We start from the raw sequence: 19,948 nt of genomic DNA, 5'->3' as shown, positions 1-19,948 counted from the left end.
AGGTGGATGATTTATTTTTGAGTGATGCGATTCGGTGAGAGGGGTTTGGGCTTGGGATCAATTGGACTTGGTTCGTGTTTGAGGGCTGTCTGAGTCGATTGATATGCGGTTTTTGGATAAGAATGGACGCTAGTCTAGATGTGGCTTAGCGTGAGTAGTAACTGGGGGCTTCTAATTGGTGGTTGAATATGTATACATCCATTGGTGCATGGTACACAACTACATACCTGTAGGCTTGACAATAACTACAATAGCCATGATGGCTAATTAGCACAACTGCTAAATCTCTCCTATTAAAAAAGCATTCATTTAAATTGACACCACAAGACAGTGGTGGATAATCTCTACATATCTATCTATAGGATTTGCTCTTCCACATGAACTTCGAACAGCAAAGAAAGACACCTAGATAACATCAGTATCCAGCCCGCTGGGGATTAGCCTGCGAGGAACCGTTTCTGGACCGAGCACTGTCGTAATTACAACACGCAACAGCAACAAAAATTACACAATCACAATCACGATGAGGTGCTACCCTTCTTATCGAAGGAGAGCATCTCTCGCGAAATATCAGAGGGCGTCTCCACGTGGTAAGTCCTCCCCTTTTCAAAGATCCGCGCCACCTCCTCTAGAGATAGACCTTTAGTCTCCGGGAAGAGGAAGTAGATCGTCGCCCCGAAAATCACCAGACAACCCAGATACACCGTGAAGTATCTCCAGTGGATTGCCCCCAGTGCGATCGGGTTTATAAACTGATTGAAGAAGCAAGCCATCGAATCGGTGGTCAGAGTGATGGCAAGACCCTTGGCGCGAAGTTGGAATGGCAGTATTTCAGCTGGGTATGCAATAAACAAGGGCATATATGCCATATCGTAAGCGCTGCAAAAGAGGAATAGCATAGGAACCACCGCAATGCCAGCTTCCAGCACATGAAGCTCTTGAAAGAGACCAGACATAGCCGTTGCGGCGGATAGATAGATGAACATCAACAATGTTGCGATTAGCCAGAGTTTTCGTCGTCCGTATCGGTCTGCAGCCATTGCTCCGCAGACCGCAAATGCCAGGTTCCACACCTGCATGCTTATATTGATGGCGGCCTGGTAAGATGCATTATATATACCGACTGATTCTAGAATCGGTGCTAGATAATATGAAACAACGCCTGAGAGGAGAAACTCGGTTAGAAATTGGGTCGGGACGAAGGGGGTTTTGTGTGCTTTCATACCATTTCCAGACCACTCTTGCATGAATCCCAGGATAACACAAATGGATAGACGATGCAAGTTGCTCCGGGTAGTGAAGAAAGTGCTCCAGCGCCGGCAGCTCTTATCAGATTCCGCGTTGATGCTCTTGCAAATCTGGTAGAATTCGTCTTGAACAAGTTCGTCGTGTCTATCTCCATTGGCGTGGTATCTTGCTAATATAGCCATTCCCTCCTCTTTCCTGCCCCGAGACACCAACCATCTTGGACTCTCGGGAACAAAGCAAAGCCCTACCAATTGAAGGACCGGATAAAACACCTGCGTTAAGCAGGGGAGTTTCCATGACCAACTCCCTAGAATCGTGAGTCCAGCAAAACCAATAGCAGCCGATGTGATCGACCCAATGAACCAAAGTGCATTGTAGAGACCCGTGAAGGCCTGTCGCTGGCGTGGATGTGACGATTCAGTGATGAGCAAAGGCGCGGCAGTTTGCGAAACTCCAACCCCCATTCCAGCTAGAATACGGGCGGCGAAAAAGACCCAATTGTTGTTTGTGGCGACTTGAATAATTGAGGCGATGATCACTAGCGAGGAACCGATGAGGACGCAGATCCTCCGCCCCAGATTGTCGGCAATGTAAGATCCGGGGATGAACGCGCAAAATGATCCCAGCGAGACAGCTGCAATAATAAGGCCTCTCTCATTTGTGTCAAGACCATCCAAAAACTTTGAGACTGTTTTTAGTTAGCGTCGGGTTCCCATATAGCATGTATATGTATAGATACATACATTCGGGAAGCACCAGGAGGCCATTGATCATGCTAGCACAATATCCGGCTGTAGCCGATGCAGATAACATAAACCCGATCCCCAGGTTTAGTCTCCGTAGCCCTGGATCTTTCATCCAGCTGCTGTTGGTGTTGTTCTGCAAGACCTTGGAGGCCATGTTTGGCGATATGCTGCAAAGACCGTGAGTCTCGTGGAATATTTTTCCGAGACCTTGAACTCCGAGCTGTCAAGCTCTTTTATTTAAACACTAAAGATTAATTGATAAAAAAAAAACCTCCGAGTGACAATCCGCCCCAACATTCCTCACATTTATCCAGGATCCGAGCTCTCCGCGCGAGGTTACAGCTGTAGCTAAGGAGTAGGAATGAAGGGAGGGAAGTCAAATGATCCGATCACCGGACAATTTTCCTTAGTTTGCTCCGATCTAAGAGCTCAGTTGTGAGACGCTTGTCAACATGCCTGTTTGAAGATTGCGATTGGAAGTTGAGTTTCCAAGGCCTTGGGTAGCTTGGGTGCTTGAGGAATGCCCGTAGCTCTCATAGCTCCCTGCCCTCACCTTTAGCCATGAGGATCGTTGCCTAAGTCTAGCTTGGGATTCGAATCCATAGCCTCCGTATGGATTCCCTTGATTATTGGATTCGCGATAGATCGACTCGCCCTTATGCAGGGACTTGTCTCTGGGGAAACGCTGTAAGGAAAAGCTCCTCCGAAGACTTTCCAGGGAACAAACGGGATTTCATTTCCTTTTCTTTCTTGGTTTTTTGAGGCAGCTCGGTGTACCTCCTCCCCCCATACGACGTCACTTGATATTTGAAAAAGCCTGATCAAGGAGAGTCTTGAATCAGGAAGGCGTAGCGGCGCGGAATGATATTACTGAGTACTGACGCGGACAGCCTTATGGCACCAATCGGAACACTCATTAGGATATCCCGGTGGCTTATGGTTTCCCCCTGCTTAAGAGTTGAAGTAGATCCGGGAAAAGTAAACCTTACTGTGTAGATATGACTGTTAGTGACACTGCTAGTCAGTAGATGAGATCATGAGCCATGAAGTCCAATAGTGTATCACTGTGATGTAGACCGTAGAGAACTATGTAAGAGAGAGGAAAGGAACACTGTAGAAATCCTATTACAACAGAAAGTGATCATGTGATATGAAGTCCGAACCCTGATGATGGTTAATCTTGCTAGATTCGAAGCGCTTCGGATGTCACATACAGGAATAAAATTCACCCTATTAATTTTCCTCTCACAGAAAGCTCTGAAAATATTGTATGTTCATAATATTCATAAGAATAAACCTCCAGCAGGAATCCAAGGTCGATTTATGAATTTATGGCTTTTGTTTGAGCTCGTTTAGTTCTTCGTTCTTGGTTCTTGGTACCTTAGTACTTGAAAAGCTTGGAAGCTTACATAGACCTTGGGAGTCCTATGCTTTAGATATTGCGCGAGTATCTTCCTTTACCTTCAAAATGTATATATCCAGCTATTCTGTGAATTGGCTTTTAATGGGTGACAAAATTGTGGATATATATATTCGGAGAAATATGTTCGGAGAATACGGAAAAAACACTACGAAAGTCAAAACTTGACAATTTCCACACACAAAGATTGATAGGTACTACAAGCCCTACACAGAGCGATAATTTGTTATTTCTGTTTCAAGGACAAACATAAAATTGTGCTGTCGGCAAAATTGAACACATATAAACCACCGAGATGAGCACCGAGATCCTCACGGGACTCCAAGGTTGGCTCTAGTTTCCAGTCACCACCGGAGAAACTCGACACCCAAGACCCTCACTAATGCAATAGATATCGTCTCTCGTATTATAACTCGTCAATTTAATTAAGCCAAGAGAAACTCCGCTGGCACTGCCACGATGCCAAGGCACTCAAGTTGTTCGAGACACCGAGTGTCTTGGCGTGAGCTTACCCCTAAACCTTAGATCGGAGGAAGGTTTTTTGTTCCTTATCTGATCTTCATCTTGAGCCCTACCATCAGAGTCCTACATTGAGCTACCTCGGTCAACTTTGACTCTGACCTCGACCCAACCACACAAAATGTCACTCCTCGACGACCCTCTAAACCTCAATCAATATAAAACAACTATATCCGAACCAAAAAAGAACTGGGTCCCATACTCTTTCAATGACGAGAAGGAAAAGCTCACGGACTTCTACAAGGAGCAAAATGAAATGATCGAAGGTTTCCTCTCCGCCGGCGAGGAAGAGCGCCTGAAAGCCGAAGACGAAGCCCAAAACGGCGGCAAAGTAAAGCTTGCCGTGCGCGCCAGCTTCACGGTCAACTTCTTCCTCTTCGTGATTCAGCTCTACGCAGCTGTGACAACAGGTTCTCTAGCCCTCTTCGCCACCGCCGCAGACGCCTTCATGGATCTCGTCTCGTCCGTTGTTATGCTAGTCACGTCGCGTATGTCCTCGCGCCCAAAGCCATACAAGTACCCCGTTGGACGGCGCCGCGTGGAAACAATGGGAGTGATCATGTTCTGTGCGTTGATGACCATCGTGGCGGTGGAGCTGATCATTGAATCAGCTAAGACCCTTGCGGGGGGCAAGACCGAGTCCGGGCAACTGGATATTGTGCCGCTGGTTTGTGTGGGCGTTGCGATCTTCTCCAAGTTCGTCATGTTCTTGTACTGCTATGGCTTGCGTCGCTACCCGGCTGCTCATGTCTTTTACATTGACCACCGCAATGATCTGGCTGTTAATGGGTTTGGGTTGATCATGTCGATTGTGGGTGATCGATTCGTTTGGTATCTTGATCCTGTAGGCGCGTGCTGCATTGCCCTGCTTATTCTGTTCTCGTGGGCGTCGACTGCGTTTGAGAATATGTGGTTGATTGTGGGCAAATGTGCCCCCCGTGAATTTGTGAATAAGTGTATCTATGTGACACTGACTCACGACCAGAGGATTCAGAAGGTGGATACGGTGAGTTGTGGAAATGGATTGAGTGGATTGGTTATCGGCATTTCGACTAATAGTACATAGTGTCGTGCTTATCATTCTGGACAGCAACTCTATGTTGAGGTTGATATCGTCATGGACCCCGAGACGAAGCTTCGGGAGTCTCACGACGTAAGCCAAGCGTTGCAGCGCAAATTGGAAGGTCTCGCAGATGTCGAGCGAGCCTTTGTGCATGTGGATTATGATTATCTGCATGATGTCAACGAGGAACACAGGCCGCTCTACGAGATTGGTGGAGCGAAACACTCCATCAGAGCTTTGGTGAAGCGATTGTGGTCTAAAAACAAGGAGCCGACAGAGGGGACTGCTGTGTGAGAAGTTTTGGTTATATCATGGTTGAGCTGGTCTCCAATGTCGCGGAATGTGATTCGGCCACAGAATAGAAATTCAATAAACAAAATTAATATCATTATCGGCTTTATGAGTGCCGAAAGTAGATTCTCAGTCGCAGGTCAATTTGGTATCAGGTATAAAAGCAGAACATGGTATCAACACAACCTGGAATAGTCAAAAAAACAATTTCACAACATGATATCCATCTCATATCAATCCAGCTTAAACGGCAGCGCTTCTCTTCTTAGTCCTTGCAAACATGCCGTATGGCTTGACACTAAAAGCGCCATTGAAATTCTTCCCTTCCATATCAAATGTATAGTCTTTATCCGCCAATTCAAAGTCAACATCCTTAATGATGCGAACAAGTGCATGCAACGACCATTCCCAAGCATACCGTTTGCCGTAACACTCACGCTTCCCGTTTCCGAACCCCTTCTTCACACCCGCTGGGAGTCGGTCAAAGGCCTCACCGAGCATGCGCTCGGGCTTGAAAGCATTGGGATCATCAAAAACAGCAGGATCGCGGTTGACAGCAGACAGGATTGCAATCATGGTTTGGGACTTTGGAATCTCGTATTTTCCTCCACCGAGTAGGACCGGACCATCGGTGGGCAAAGACTCGATGTTGAAACCCGGGGCTGGGGCGCAGAGACGGAATGATTCACGGAGGATAGCTTCGCAGTAGGGTAATTGGGAGAGATGAAAGTGTTCGATTTGGCCGGAGGGACCGATGAGGGTATCAATCTCCTCACGGGCACGGGTGACCTCGTCTGGGCTTTTGGCGAGGTAGTACAGAGTGAAGGAGATGAGATTCGGGGTTGTGGCGCTACCGATGAAAATGTTGATTATTTCGTCGATGACCCGGCTGTCTGGAAGGGATTCTCCGGTTTTCGGGTCTTTTTCGTGAAGAAGGGCGTGTAGCAAATCTTTCTTTTCGATAGGATTGTTACGTCGCTTGGCGATAATCTGAGCGCAGTAGTCACGACAAATCTTGATATCTTTGCCAAATGTACTCTGGTACAAGAGCCGATTGAGGAGTTTAGGGCGCGTGGATCGACTCACGGCCTCGAAGGTTAGATCCGACATAGCTTTGATGACGGCGGGTTCTTCGCCGAGGACGCAGTCTACATGCTGACTGAAGAAGCACTTAATGTTGGCGGCGTGGTTGAGTCGGTCCAAGTCATTAGTGACATCCACACGCTGCCCGGTGGTGTCTGTTGAAGTCCATTTCCAGATTAAATCATCTGTCGTGAGTTGTATATCCGTATGCATTTCCTTAACGGCTTCGGGAGACACGAAAGGGGCCATGATACGATGCGCGATGCCCCAGCTTTCCTCGTAGTCAAACGCAGTGAAGAGACTGTCGTGGGCAAGATTGCGGACCTCGACAATAGGACCGGTGACACATTTTCGGAATCGCTTCTCATCACTTATTTCCTCGAGGAGAGTTGCATTTGTAATGAAGACAAGTTGCTTGGTGAGGATTTTGATTTTGAAGATACCAGCACCACCGTGTTCTGCTGCCAGCTTGTTTAAAGAAGCCCAGGTATTTCCAGGGATCATATCAAAGAGGTTTCCAATAATTGGAAGCCCCTGGGGTTGAGGAATAGGTGAAGGCATATTGTCTATACACTAGAGAGTAATTGAGTTGATAATTTTTCAGAATTCTAATGGCGAACTACTTTCACTTATCAAGGTAAGCAGGAGAATTCGTCACAAGTGCCAAGCGTGCACGAGCTAGGATATCACAGCAAGCGTCCTGTGGCATATGACTACTATTGAAATGACAAGCCTCTGAATGACCCACACTTAGGTTTGGGGGCATCGTGATTAGCCTGGATATTCCGTATCCTTGTCCAATTGGGCGGGATGGGATTGTCAGGAACTCGAGGCGCAGTTGAGGTGCAGTTGAGGTGCAGCTGAGATGCAGCTGAGATGCAGAAGAACTACCCCGCATACGTGAAATGTGATAATGTGATACGTGATGTGATCATATGTAGGGTACACCGGATTCTAGGCCACAGTCACGTTGTTCCCGGAGTGCCCGCTTTATGAGGTCTCCTTTCATACTACTCTGTCCCTCTATTTTTGGTCCTTACTACGGAGGCCCAAGAATGCACAGTCGACTTGATTTCTAAGGCATCACGAGACAGCTTCCGTCGCCAAATGGATGCTCAAGCTCTTGAGTATTGGGTTGAAGGTGTTTGTCTCGCTTCAACACATGCGGGAGAAATGATGACATAATGTAACAGGCATGCCAGGCGTCAGAGGTGGATCCCGAGCAAGAACCAATTCAACACTTTCCTCTCTTTTCAATACGGTCACAGAATGATGTTGTCATTTCATGTAGAGAACTCTTCTGAAGATTATTGGAGAGGACCCAAACCGAAACGTCTCAAGATCAGTATCGCATGTAACGTCTGTAACGTCTGTAAAGCCAAGAAAACAAATTGCGATGGCGCTAGACCTGGTAAGCGAATCAAACGAACTCGATAGGGTGCGATCGGTATTATGCTCATACTAAAGGAAACAGAGTTCGCAATCATGTATATACCGTATATACCGCGGGGCTGATCTAGTCTCTGCCTCATCAAACATCCCGTGAGTATTTGGAATAGACTTACCATCAAAGCATGCAATAGCCAAGACTCTCATGATCCTTGCCTTGTGACTCCTTTGTTGTGGTCCATTAGCTATAGATCAGCTTTACACATTGAGCCACATATAGTTCATGCACTGCCCAAGATAAGGCTATGATCGACAACGCCTTCTGTAACACCGAACAGCCACGAAACAGGAGAGAATGTTCAAACAACCGATCTCAAAATGAAGATAACGATGACGCCAGCTTGTACAGCGGAGGCGTACTAACGGTAGTCTTTTTGGCCTAAGGCCGTATTCCTGGTTCGACAAGATATATGATAGCCCCGTTCCGAAATTTGAAAGTCCCCAAGGTGGTCCCGAGGCCCGAAGGCTAGAAATCGCACCGGAGATGCCGACTTTGCCCTTAATCGCCCTTCTCTCGGAACTCGGCATATGAGATATTGGTTGGTTTCTTTCGGGCCGGCTCCGACATCCAAAATTGTGAAAACAGGCGCGCTTCCGAGGTACATTTTCCCGATTATGAATGTAGACTCCGGTTCCCTTGAGTAATTTGATTGGTTAGCTTGAGGGCTTAGAGACTATTTATTAGCCTCACTGCACGCGCTGTCGATTATAGAATGTCAATTTAAAGAGAGCTCAGAACAAACGCCAACTAGTCAAAAGAAACATGGCTCTTCCTCCCATTAAAACTGTCGGTGTGATCGGCACTGGTGTCATCGGCGCCAGTTGGACGGCACTGTTCCTGGCTAGAGGCTTGAAGGTCATTGTGACGGATCCGGCACCGGGGGCTGATAGCAAACTCCGTGATTATTTGCTGAAGCATTGGTCAACTATACCCAATGCGAAAGTGACACAAGCCGATTACTTGAACAATCTCAAATTTGTCAAGGAAATCGACCCTCACCTTGGAGATTTAGATCTAATTCAAGAAGTGAGTTGGTCATTGCAAAAAAAAAAAGAGTTTCCTTCGAGTCTGTTGCTAATCGACCTGTCAATATAAGAATGGACCAGAAAGGCTGGACTTCAAACGCCGTCTTCTCGCTCATTTGGACGCAAATACCCCCGAGCACGTAGTTATCGCATCATCGTCCTCCGGCCTCCCTTCGTCGGAATTTGTCACTGAATGCAAGAAAAACGCAGCCCGTATTTTGATCGGCCATCCCTTCAACCCTCCACACCTAGTGCCCTTGGTGGAGGTAGTTCCCCACCAAGGAACGGGTGATGCGTACGTGACAGCTGCGCTCCAGTTCTACCGCAGCCTGGGCAAAGATCCGGTGCTCGTCAAGAAGGAGACACCTGGGTTTATTGCGAACCGGCTTCAAGCGGCTGTTTGTGCTGAAGCATATAGCCTCATCTCGAGAGGAGTTGTCTCAGCTGAAGACCTTGGTTGGTATTACCCACTTGAGCGGATGTGTGTGAATTGCTCTGACTTGATTAGATAAAACTGTGACATCTGGCCTTGGTCTTCGTTGGGCTTTAACTGGACCTATCATGACCAACACTCTTGGGGGAGGTGGAGACTTTAACCATTTCATGGACCACCTGGGACCGGCGTTGAAAACATGGTTAGATGACATGCACCAGCATGAATTTGACCTGGATTCTCAAGACGTCCTTAAAGAGAGAGTGAATGAGTGGATATCGCACGTCAACTTGAAAGAGATTGAAGAAAGTCGGGACAAATTTTTGGTTGGCTTGATCAGCAGCAAATCGGAGTGTTCCTCATAAGGATCATAAGCATCCAAAAGGGGTGGAGCGATGTACATAGATTGCAAATGTGATGTCCTTCATGTCGATAAGCAAAACGTGCAAGTGTGGTTAATAATAACGATATTAAGTCGCTTTGAGCTAAATTTTATGTCCTTTCCGCAAGATAAATAGAATAAAGATATCCCGCAGTTAATAGAGTAACAATTTACAACTAATTTATGTCTTAGGTCAAATAATAGCTGTCAAACTTGAGAAACGCGTTCTAAATCGGCTGATGTTGTATGCAGTTGAGTCACTTTTACCTCCAACACACAAATCGACAAAACTTTCAAAAAAAAAAAGGAAGACGGTCATCAACAAGAGATAGATATTGGCACATCAAATCACAGGCGGACGACTTGTGCAGAGTGTTGAAGCAACTGGCTGCCGGTCTTGAGCTCCAAAGGTTTCGCCAGCAGGGCTGGGGCCTTCTTAATGAGTTCCTGGAAATAAGGTGCAGCACGATGCTTATCCAATGCAGCCTGGTTTGTGTATCTGAAAAGAAGGTTGTTAAAAATGGGACCAACAATAGAGATTGTCATGGAACAAAAAGAGAAAACCGAGCACAGAGCGTGGACGCACCTTTCAACTACTACGACCTCATTCTTATCAGCAATAGAGTAGGCATAGTAGACAGTAGTCTCGGGCTCATGCTCCTGCACATTTCGGGTAACATTGGCTAATTCGGCTGCGAGCTATAGATAGGACGCGAGACACAGTTTGTCAGTTCAAAATATTCACATTAGGGAAATGATTTGACTTACTTCCTCAAGCTTTTCCGGCTTGGCCGTAAGAATAGCAACTTGGTTGATAACTTCGGACATTTTGAGCTAGTGACTTTACGCAGAGATATAAAACGAAATATGAAAGAAAGTTATTACAACCAACTTCCCAGGGCATAATATACTGATGTACTCCAAAACAAGGTTGATGATGCACCTCGGCATCATAGACAGATTAGTAATCCAGGAACAGAAATGGGAGCTTCCCGAGGTCTGCACCTGGGCACTGCCGAAGGCTTACAAAGATAGTAGCTTAAGTTAATTTTATTCACTTGGGTAACTCAGACTATACTGTTAGAGTGTACTGTTACTACTTGCCACAGTTTAAGTGTCTCGTAGAATAGTACAATGTATAGTATCTGTGACAAACGGAGAATTCCACCGGACATGTTGACTAAACCTAAGTCTACTTTATGATGGGATTCGCTATTCCATAGTCACATGACTTCCCAGGGAATAAAAGTCTCCGGGAGTTGGATCCCGTGACATTTCTCCTGAGAGCCGGGAAGCCGAGACTATCGGCTTCAAAGGTTCTCCGGATTCCCAAGTTGAAGTGGGTCAACTACGTCAAAAGAGTTTTAAATATGGCTCCACAGTTAATAGATGAGCCCACCTACAACTGTAAAATATCGGAACATCCCAATTAGGCTTCCGACTGTACTCCGGAAACGACCAATCTGGAAGTCTCGACAGGGGAGAAACCGGTTGGCTTGTCCGTACTTGGTAATAGTCAATTGCCTTAAAATATAGTAACCGCTCTCGAGCTCGTAGTATGCAACGGATAGAGTACTTAAGGTAATGGGTTGCTGCGCAGTTGACTTACCTAGCAACTCTTTCCAGCGCAAAAGCTGAATCACTTGATTTATTTTGATCGCTTTATACTCTTAAAAATGGTCGAATCTCCCCTTGCTGCGGCACGTACAGGTCGACTCTATCTCCTTGACGTGGGCCGTTCAACATATCCAGAACACAATGGCCGAAGTCTTACCTGCCGATCGGATGGTTCTCATATCCAGGAGTTGATTACCAACATCAGAAGTCTCCCCAACGGACTCGCCGTTGACACGGATCACCAGCACATATACTGGACAAATATGGGAATCCCCGCTGACAACGACGGGTCCATATAAAGCTGTGATTTGTCCGGTGATAATGTCGTGACGATCATCCCAAAAGGCCAGACATATACACCGAAGCAGATGACTATTGCGCCGAAGTAAAAAAAAAAAAAACTGTACTGGCCAGACTGAGAAGGAATGAGAGTTGTGAGGGCGAATATGGATGGTAGTGACATCGAGGTGCTTTACCAGGCTGTGGATGCGCAGAACTGGTGTTTTGGCATTGCTGTGGACGACGGGTCTAAGTCTGTATTTTGGACGCAGAAAGGACCACCGAAGGGGAACAAGGGACGGATTTTCCGAATGGGTCTCGACACGAAAGACGCAGAGATCCAGCTCCTTCTGGATAATCTTCCGGAACCCATCGACTTGGAATTGGACCATGCTTCTGGAACACTGTACTGGAGTGATCGTGGTGACCCGCCACATGGGAACTCTGTAAATTGGGTGGCCCTTGCGGATGTGTCAGCGAACAACTTGCAACCAAAGGTCTTGGTTTACAAGCTTCATGAGGGGATTGGACTTGCCCTGGACCTGAAGAATAACCGCATGTTTTTCGGCGACCTTGGAGGGTCTCTGTACCGTGCTAATCTGGATGGGTCCTGCAAGCACACTATTTTCCCTGACATCGGAGGTGCGGTCACAGGGGTAGCCTATGTTGGAGAGTAGTTGATGCATTGGCGCATTGAGGCATTGCTTACATGCAACTTGGCAGACCCCTCTTTGCTCATTTGTGGCTTCGGGCCTTTGCCCCCTTTGTCCCCATGAAGCTAACTTACAGAGCTTCATGGTAGTAGTAAGATCATCATTAGCATTTACTGTTTCCAATCGATTCGTCTGGCTCCTGCACCCTAGGAAAGAACCCATCAGTCGATACAGTTTGAACTTTGTCGATGATATTCTGGCAGTGAAGTTTGAGGTGAGGGTAGTTGTCCTTCAAAGCGTACGTCGACCGAAGGCTCAACCCTGCAATCGGACCCATCTATTGTGCAGGGTCTTCCAAAGGCGACGGCAGCATACCTGGTGCGTCTGGGCTTGGAAATGGAAGAGCAAGAAAAGAAAGGACATGGAGTATCAGTGATGCGTACTTGTCATAAACTTTAAGTGCCCACCATGACCGCCTCCTCAACTCTCTGTTGATACCAGGAAAACCCTTGATCAGGCACGCAAGGTCCGACGGAGGCGTCGATTTCCCGATCACAACAGATTGAGAAGTCAATTTTACACCGCCTGCCGTGTTGACAAGCAACATTCCAAGGTTTGATGAGAGGCTGACAAACTTCGTCGGAATTCTAAGGTTACCCCACGGGGTGGATATTAGTCAATGTCGTCACTGTCCACGGGATGCGATTAGTATGAAGCTACTAGCTTCAAGGATAACTATCCTCCTTCAGACTACTTTTTATCTGACACATCGCTAGGTTCAAGATACCTCGATCAAAAATGGCGCCCCCTCGCAAAGCTCTCATTGCTATCACTTCCGCTCATGCTCCTCTGTATCCCGATAGCAAGGAGACTGGTATGTTCCCGGATTAAGAGTCAGTCCAAGAGTCAGGAGTAACTTAGCCATCTTCTAGGTTTGTTTATCACTGAAGCTTTGCATCCTTTCCTTGTATTCAAGAATGCAGGCTTCGGTGTTGATCTGGTGTCGGAGACCGGGTCTTACCAGCCTGACTGGCTCTCACAGCAAAGGAGTTGGCTTAAAGGTGAAGATAAAGCTATTTGGGAGGATAAATCTAGCGAATTTCGTTCGAAACTCGACAATCTCTTGAAGCCAAGTGAGATTGACCCTAATAACGTAAGCCGTTTTTATCGATAGTTACCAGGGACGCGAGCTAACAAGACTTTGAACCAACTCAGTATGGTATTTTCTTCGCTTCAGCTGGTCATGCTTCTTTGATCGACTACCCCGATGCCAAGGGTCTACAGAGCATTGCATCCAAAATGAACAATGATGGCGGTGTCATCTCTGCTGTGTATGCGCGCCTTCATCTGTCAAGTTAGATATGTTACTAATCCAAAGCAGCTGTCATGGTGGTGCCATCTTCCCAGGGATCATTGATCCTAGTACAGGAAATTCGATCATATTTAATCGAAGAGTGACTGGCTTCACTACTCAAGGTGAGGAAGAAGAAGGTGTTTTGGACACCATCAAAAGCTGGGATCGCCCTACTATTGAGGCCTCCGCTGCAAGCTCGGGAGCCACATGTAAGTTAAAAAAGACGTTGTCTCAATCGCTACGTCTAACTATAACATTCTATGCATGTCTGACATGATTTTAGATGTTTCTCCTCCTGGTCCTTGGGATGCTTTCACTATCACTGATGGGCGCATCGTGACCGGTGCTAATCCTGCGAGCGCCCATGTGACAGCTGAAGCCGCGGTTAAGGCATTCAACGCTCTGTAGTAGCTTGACTACTAACTGGAAACTTGGATGTCTTTCAGCACATAGGTAGAAGTAATAGCACTCCCTGTTCGTTATTTCATCGGCGAGTATATTAGCACCCAGCACCGAAAAGTCCATATAGTCGGAAACCTAAATTGCCATAGTAAGACTTATGTTCTAAACTAGTGGGGGGATTTATTGAGCGCCGCATTAATATTTCAACATTAGATGCAGATAGGAACTGGAATGTCATACATGTATATATATATATATAACATAGATCAGAGCATAGCAGGCAGGCCTGAAGATAGTAATAGTGATAAGAGCTAGTATACTAAATATGGCGGAACTAGAAGGCTGTCAAGGTAACTAGGTAAGCTAACATCTTTACCTAAGTCCCAAAGGATGACTTCTATCAGAAAATAGCTCCTCTAGCTCCTCTGGATGGTTTTACTTTTAGACGTAGTCAAATGTTATGCATAGGAAAGTCCTTTTCACAATTGAAACATTTTTCTACGGCCTTCTGCTGCCTACCAATGAAATGTTTTAGAAGGGGGGAACATATCTGAAAGAGAAGACCTATAAAAAGACTACCAAAAAGCTCCCCCAAAACATACCGCATAAGCGGTCGACTATTCTAAGGTATTATGTAGTAACATTGACATATACTTCGCGTCATATGCCCATACTTGGCATAAAAAATGATGAGAGGGGCCGATAGAGTGGACTACTAGAGTAAATAAGATATTTAAATACTTACTACGCTTGTGAAGACTGATGGTGGACACATCTATCCTTGCCGATGCGCTCACTCACAACTTTTTTAAATTGCAGCGAATGGCTTTGCTAGTCTTGGATAAGAGTGAGAAAACACGAATATTTTATTTTAATTATATGCTTTAGCCCCTTCGATAATTCCTTGACAGCCTAGGAAAATATGAACATTTATCATACCTAGGCTATACCCACCGAGTTTAACTAGCCCTAAATTTTCCACCCTTCGCCGTGCTTCCACTTAATGAATCTCAGCACAATGAAAAGAGCCGCACCAGTCACGACTGTCATAGCAGAGAAAAGTTGCGCTTTCCAAAATACAGCATGCTCGAGATCTAACAAAGCGCCCGCAATGGGATTACCAATCAGCAGGCCCACGCCAGCGAAGGTAAAGCACATCCCCATTCGGGTCCCCACAATACTCATGTCTGCGGTGATCTTAGCGATGATAGTCGGGGGTAATGAGACAATTGCACCAGATGCATATCCGTAGATAATAGCGAATACGATAGTTCCAGCCTCGTTCTTGATACCTATCCACGCGAAAGCTAAGATAGTAGCTATCAAGCTAATTGGGACAATGGTGTTGAGGGAGCCGATACGATCAGCGAGTATACCAGGCGTGATGCGCCCAAACACGGAGGCAGCATTGAGAATTGCGATGCTGTAGAAGGCAATATTTTCGTTGGAATGGAGGTATGATGTGAAGAAGGTGGGAAGGTAAAAGAAGGGGAAGTACAAGCCAATAAAGGCGAAAAACAGTGCCAGACTGAGCACGATAAAGGGCGATTCTTTGAAGGCGCTCCGGTCGATGAGCCTTCGGGCCTGCTTCGGAGGCGGCAGGCGCATTTTCATCACGGCTAGGGAGAATAGTAGTCCACCGAGGGCAATAAACGCGATAACACGAGTCGTCCAGCCGAAGCCAAGGGGGCCGATCAGCTTGTGAAACACGGAAGGGAAAATCACGGAGCCTTAGGACAAGAATTAGCCATCTAATATTCTTCTTGTTTCAAAGATTCGATACTTACCGATGCTACCTCCAGAAGCGGTTATACCTGTGGCCACTGCTCTCCGCGAGGTAAAGTAAGTGGCGACAATAGCAACACTAGGAAGGAACAAAAATGCGCAACCAGCTCCGACAGCGACACCATGGGCTAAGAAGACCTGGTAATACTTGGTTGACAAGGATGTCATCATCAAACCAAATACAACTAGGAACGAGCCAATGGCGATGAGGGTCTTGAGATAGCCCTTGTCGAAGATGGGGCCGACAACGACTCCGACAATGAAGAGCAGGAATCCTTGAATTGTTCCAATCCAAGAGATCGAGGATGCGGAGTATCCAGGGAGGAGAGTCTCTTCATAGTAGCTTTGGAAGACACCAAATGTATTGACAATTCCCCTAATATTGATTGTGTTAGCTCATTGGATGATACAATTTGCAATGTCAGATGTCGAGCTAGAGCTCACCAAGAATTGAAAAACAGGAAGAAAGCACCCGCTACCTGAAGCCATGCTGTAAGTCCTCCATTCGGTGGAGGGGGAGGTACAACTGGTTGACTGGCTGTCTGTTTTTCTGACTCGGATTCGTCAGACTCAGCGGCAGGCAGTGACGCAGGAGGGTCTTGTAGAGCGAGATGCTTGTCCGTTTCAGTAGACATGGTATGTTGGAAGTATGGAGTGATTCCAAAGGTTACTTTATAGTCACAAAGGACTCTGGGGCTTCAAGAAGGTAGTTCGGGGGATGCGACTTTGACTGAATGAACTTGGAAGTGTTAAATACAAAAACTTTTTCTAGTGCCTAGCAGCTCCAAATATAACTTGAGACTACATGTTTACCTGTAGAGCTCGGCCTCTCGGCCTTTTCCCACCTGGAGAGCATTTGTAATAACGTAGGACTTTCTTTATGGTGTTGGACCCACAAGTGCGGAGCCTAAAAGGGACTAAGCTTTGGATCTGCCCGACAAACGAAATATCAGATGTAACACACGACATCGGGGGATCCGAAGGATTTCACCTGCAGGGTCAAATCAAGGAACTTCCCCATTGCACCATTTTCTGTTGGGGGCAAGGCACGCGAAAAGTCAAGCCTAGAAGCGGCCTACAAACGAATACGACAGGGTTCTGGTTGGTTGTTTCCTCTTGATGAATAATCTTAAATTATCTTTGAACAATAATAATCTTCCAAGGTTGACTGGCTTCAACCCCATTTGCAAAGCTCGTTGGATTACCCCATATGCGACTTCTTTCTGGCAACCGCGATGTATTCGCAAGTAAATGTACCGTGAAAAGGTAAACCTGGGGAATGAGGTCCAGCTTTCGAATGTAAATTTTTTACCTGAGTGACTACCCCTGCCAGGGGAAGGGTAGGGTACAGGGGTCTGCATGTCAGCCTCAGTTTCTTTTACATAATTGCGTAAGTTGCTGAGGTGGCCCGGGGGCGGAAGTAGTTACCGCTTAATATGATATATAACATAATCTGCTTGCTTGAACAACCTTGGAAGCTAACGTGTTCGGTAAGCGAGATGCGCATGTAAGCCAGCTGCGCAGCCCTGGAGCCCAAGACACATAGTAAATGCGATATTTTATAATTTTATATTCCCAACAACGACATCAGCATCTTCTTTCGCTGCCTCTTGATAACTATCGATAAGACTTATAAACTCCATGTATTAGTCTTCAGGGAATTGAAAACCTACAATATCGTGGGATTGAAAATTACCGTGTCTCAAGGTAGAAATATATTTCTGCACTTCCTATTGGCTATAAAAATTTTAAAATTTACTCAAGAGGCGAGATACTACCTAAAAAGCATTGACCTATAAGGAAATCTCCCTATATACCACTATTGTTGAGATATGACGCTATATTTTTATCGTATTTACTATGTGTTTTGGGCTGCGCAGCTACCGCCTTCCTAATGTATCATTCCTCTTACATCCCCTTGGCCTTTTATTGGTGGATATTTAACTACTGTCTTCGGTCATGTGATTATTATGTGATCCTCTAGGTAAATACGACGTAAATACCAAATGAAATCCATCTGTTCTGCATGGTTTATACCTTTTACCCCTTTAGTTCTAAAAAAAAACCCATCTAAATAGGCATGTATCCAAAAAAAGACCACAAGGTCATGCAAAGCCGGCCAACTATTCTTGTATTGATTTGAAACTTGAAACTACTCTGTACAACATAGTGCCAATAAGCTATTTCGTGCAACACCCGTGGTCAAGGCTTAAAGCGCGGCCCGGCCCACCAGCTTTCGCATCCTTCGCGTACGTGGTAACGTTGCGAAACTCTGTTGGATCAAAAATTGTTTCTTTCGCTTACTCGAACACGAAGACGGTCTTCCGACCCCCGATCGCCTCATCGTCATGGGCCCGCTGAATCGAATCAAAGAGCGATTTCTGCAGGCCCTTTGCGCCACGTTTCCATGTCACAAACTCTAGCGCTGGCGCTTTCAGGGTCCCATGAGTCAATAATTCTGCAAACCACTCGAAAAGCGCCACCTGCTGTAGAGGGGCCCGCCGACCGAGACAATCACTTAGCCTGAAGGATTTGAGCGTAATATTACACTGCCACAGGAACTGACGAAGATTCCCCTCCCGAGATTCAGCCGTCCCGAGGAATCCTGCCGTTACAAGCGTGCCGCCTGGAATGAGGGATGCTGCCATGTTTCGGGCCAGTGAATCATCCGAGACAGAGTCAATTGCCAGCACGATTCTCTTTCCTGTCAAGGCATCGGTGGTACGGAGCTCTTCTTCCGTCAGGACCAAGGATGCACCGTGGGAGCGCAGTGAGCGCTTAGTGCGCTCTAGCTCATCGGCCGTGAGTCGGTCGCGGATCACGCTAATGACTTTGATGCCATATAGCGGGGCTAGTTGACTGACGAAATGACTGATAGTTCCGGTGGCTGCGTTCTGGATGATCCAGTCTCCGGGATCGAGGTTGTGGTATTCCCTCAGCAGGAAATAGGCGGGGGCGATGCCCATGCGCAAAATCGACGCAAGATGCGGCTTGACAGTAGACGGAATGCGGATGAGATCTTCTTCCACGAAGACTGCATGCGTTCTCCACGTGCCTTTGCAGTGGGCTCGGAGAATAACGAGGTCATCAACGGCCAAGTTGCTGACGGCAGAACCGACTTGGATAATGCGAGCTGCACCATCGGAGCCCGGAATTGCCCACTGCTTGCCATCCTGTCCCGTGATGTTGCTCTTGGGCTTGATAGGGTACTTTCCGTGAATAACGAGAAAGTCCAATGGGTTGACAGGGGCCGCGAGGAACTCAACAACGACTTCTTCCGGCCCATAAGTGGGTATGGACTGCGTGATGAGCTGAATTCCGTCGATCGGTTTGGGGGCGCCATAGATGAAGACGAGAGATTCGGCCATTGTGACGTAAAAATTTGGATTCGCGTTGGAATGATGGAGGCAGAAGGTCTAGATGATCGGTGATACCGTCCTTTGTGCTCGTCAGGATTCAACTTTTTATAGCCTTGCCGATGAGACCAAAAATCCCTCATTGCCTGGCCGTTGGCCCATAACCGTTGCATAAGATCCGTTTCGCGTTGCGCGAGATCTGACATGCATGAAGTGGATTCAGGAACCACAAAAAAATCCCAGAAGCTTGACTGCACAAGCCTCCAAGGGAAGGATCACCGGGGTCAAAGCGGTACGAGGCGCTCTTCAGTACTAATTCCAGTCTATACGCCCATACGGAGGGTCTATAGTTTAATGCAAGAATGCTGTGTTTTCATGCGACGGGATCCGATTGGAACAATTACTGGTATACGCAGGATTCGGGTCAGAGCCAGGTTGCGACATGAGACTTAATGGTTCCACCTATACAGGCTAGTCCGCAAAGCCTCGCCACCTTACACTACCACTTGGAGCACTAGTCACAGGCAACACCGAGTTTTGGGGCCGAAAACATGTAGCATTGATGGTGTCGTTGTCTAGTTCTCAGCTCCTATTTGTCTCAGTATACGAGGCATCCTTCGCTGGTCAGGACTCCTTTTGGAAACTGCCCATATTGCGTCTTCGGGAATGGGTCTCCAGGAATTGGGGGCGTCTACGACGTGACGCAAGTGTATATTGTCACAAAGACAGTAAAATGCCACCAGCTCAGTCTATAAGTATCTGTGCAAGCCATAGATCCTCAGTATCAAAAGTCTCTTCATCTATCTCACACTCGGGCTGAGGCATTGACATCCATTGCTGAA

General features: G+C 46.7%; 10 protein-coding genes across 10 annotated transcripts; 5 read left to right on the top strand and 5 right to left on the bottom strand.

Annotated features, from left to right (window-relative positions):
- Positions 1–518: 518 nt before the first annotated feature.
- On the bottom strand, positions 519–2,148 carry N7537_007738 (General substrate transporter; the record flags this gene model as incomplete). The annotated part of the gene is made up of 3 exons (XM_056898793.1): positions 519–1,162; positions 1,226–1,936; positions 1,992–2,148. The coding sequence occupies 3 exons, from the start codon at positions 2,146–2,148 to the stop codon at positions 519–521; spliced, it is 1,512 nt and encodes a 503-aa protein (XP_056750869.1).
- A 1,906-nt stretch (positions 2,149–4,054) lies between these two features.
- Positions 4,055–5,290, top strand: N7537_007737 (cation diffusion facilitator family transporter; the record flags this gene model as incomplete). Its single annotated transcript, XM_056898792.1, has 2 exons — positions 4,055–4,939; positions 5,000–5,290. The coding sequence occupies 2 exons, from the start codon at positions 4,055–4,057 to the stop codon at positions 5,288–5,290; spliced, it is 1,176 nt and encodes a 391-aa protein (XP_056750868.1).
- A 240-nt stretch (positions 5,291–5,530) lies between these two features.
- On the bottom strand, positions 5,531–6,931 carry N7537_007736 (putative cytochrome P450; the record flags this gene model as incomplete). The annotated part of the gene is made up of 1 exon (XM_056898791.1): positions 5,531–6,931. One exon carries the CDS (start codon positions 6,929–6,931, stop codon positions 5,531–5,533), a length of 1,401 nt encoding a protein of 466 aa, XP_056750867.1.
- Positions 6,932–8,582: 1,651 nt separating this feature from the next.
- On the top strand, positions 8,583–9,643 carry N7537_007735 (uncharacterized protein; the record flags this gene model as incomplete). Its single annotated transcript, XM_056898790.1, has 3 exons — positions 8,583–8,846; positions 8,917–9,301; positions 9,354–9,643. The coding sequence occupies 3 exons, from the start codon at positions 8,583–8,585 to the stop codon at positions 9,641–9,643; spliced, it is 939 nt and encodes a 312-aa protein (XP_056750866.1).
- Positions 9,644–10,008: 365 nt separating this feature from the next.
- On the bottom strand, positions 10,009–10,488 carry N7537_007734 (putative quinol monooxygenase; the record flags this gene model as incomplete). Its single annotated transcript, XM_056898789.1, has 3 exons — positions 10,009–10,159; positions 10,247–10,359; positions 10,429–10,488. 3 exons carry the CDS (start codon positions 10,486–10,488, stop codon positions 10,009–10,011), a joined length of 324 nt encoding a protein of 107 aa, XP_056750865.1.
- An 848-nt stretch (positions 10,489–11,336) lies between these two features.
- N7537_007733 (uncharacterized protein) lies at positions 11,337–11,576 on the top strand (the record flags this gene model as incomplete). The annotated part of the gene is made up of 1 exon (XM_056898788.1): positions 11,337–11,576. One exon carries the CDS (start codon positions 11,337–11,339, stop codon positions 11,574–11,576), a length of 240 nt encoding a protein of 79 aa, XP_056750864.1.
- A 126-nt stretch (positions 11,577–11,702) lies between these two features.
- Positions 11,703–12,233, top strand: N7537_007732 (uncharacterized protein; the record flags this gene model as incomplete). The annotated part of the gene is made up of 1 exon (XM_056898787.1): positions 11,703–12,233. The coding sequence occupies one exon, from the start codon at positions 11,703–11,705 to the stop codon at positions 12,231–12,233; it is 531 nt and encodes a 176-aa protein (XP_056750863.1).
- A 774-nt stretch (positions 12,234–13,007) lies between these two features.
- On the top strand, positions 13,008–13,971 carry N7537_007731 (class I glutamine amidotransferase-like protein; the record flags this gene model as incomplete). The annotated part of the gene is made up of 5 exons (XM_056898786.1): positions 13,008–13,083; positions 13,142–13,362; positions 13,425–13,540; positions 13,591–13,772; positions 13,847–13,971. The coding sequence occupies 5 exons, from the start codon at positions 13,008–13,010 to the stop codon at positions 13,969–13,971; spliced, it is 720 nt and encodes a 239-aa protein (XP_056750862.1).
- Positions 13,972–14,934: 963 nt separating this feature from the next.
- Positions 14,935–16,385, bottom strand: N7537_007730 (uncharacterized protein; the record flags this gene model as incomplete). Its single annotated transcript, XM_056898785.1, has 3 exons — positions 14,935–15,695; positions 15,753–16,126; positions 16,195–16,385. 3 exons carry the CDS (start codon positions 16,383–16,385, stop codon positions 14,935–14,937), a joined length of 1,326 nt encoding a protein of 441 aa, XP_056750861.1.
- A 1,665-nt stretch (positions 16,386–18,050) lies between these two features.
- N7537_007729 (MDR family NADPH-dependent oxidoreductase) lies at positions 18,051–19,118 on the bottom strand (the record flags this gene model as incomplete). Its single annotated transcript, XM_056898784.1, has 1 exon — positions 18,051–19,118. The coding sequence occupies one exon, from the start codon at positions 19,116–19,118 to the stop codon at positions 18,051–18,053; it is 1,068 nt and encodes a 355-aa protein (XP_056750860.1).
- Positions 19,119–19,948: the final 830 nt, after the last annotated feature.

Source organism: Penicillium hordei, assembly GCF_028827395.1.
Source record: "Penicillium hordei strain IBT 12815 chromosome Unknown utg000004l_segment0_segment0, whole genome shotgun sequence".
NCBI classification, from domain to species: domain Eukaryota; kingdom Fungi; phylum Ascomycota; class Eurotiomycetes; order Eurotiales; family Aspergillaceae; genus Penicillium; species Penicillium hordei.
Note: the sequence above shows the minus strand (reverse complement) of the source record. Positions and strands in the feature narration are given on the sequence as shown.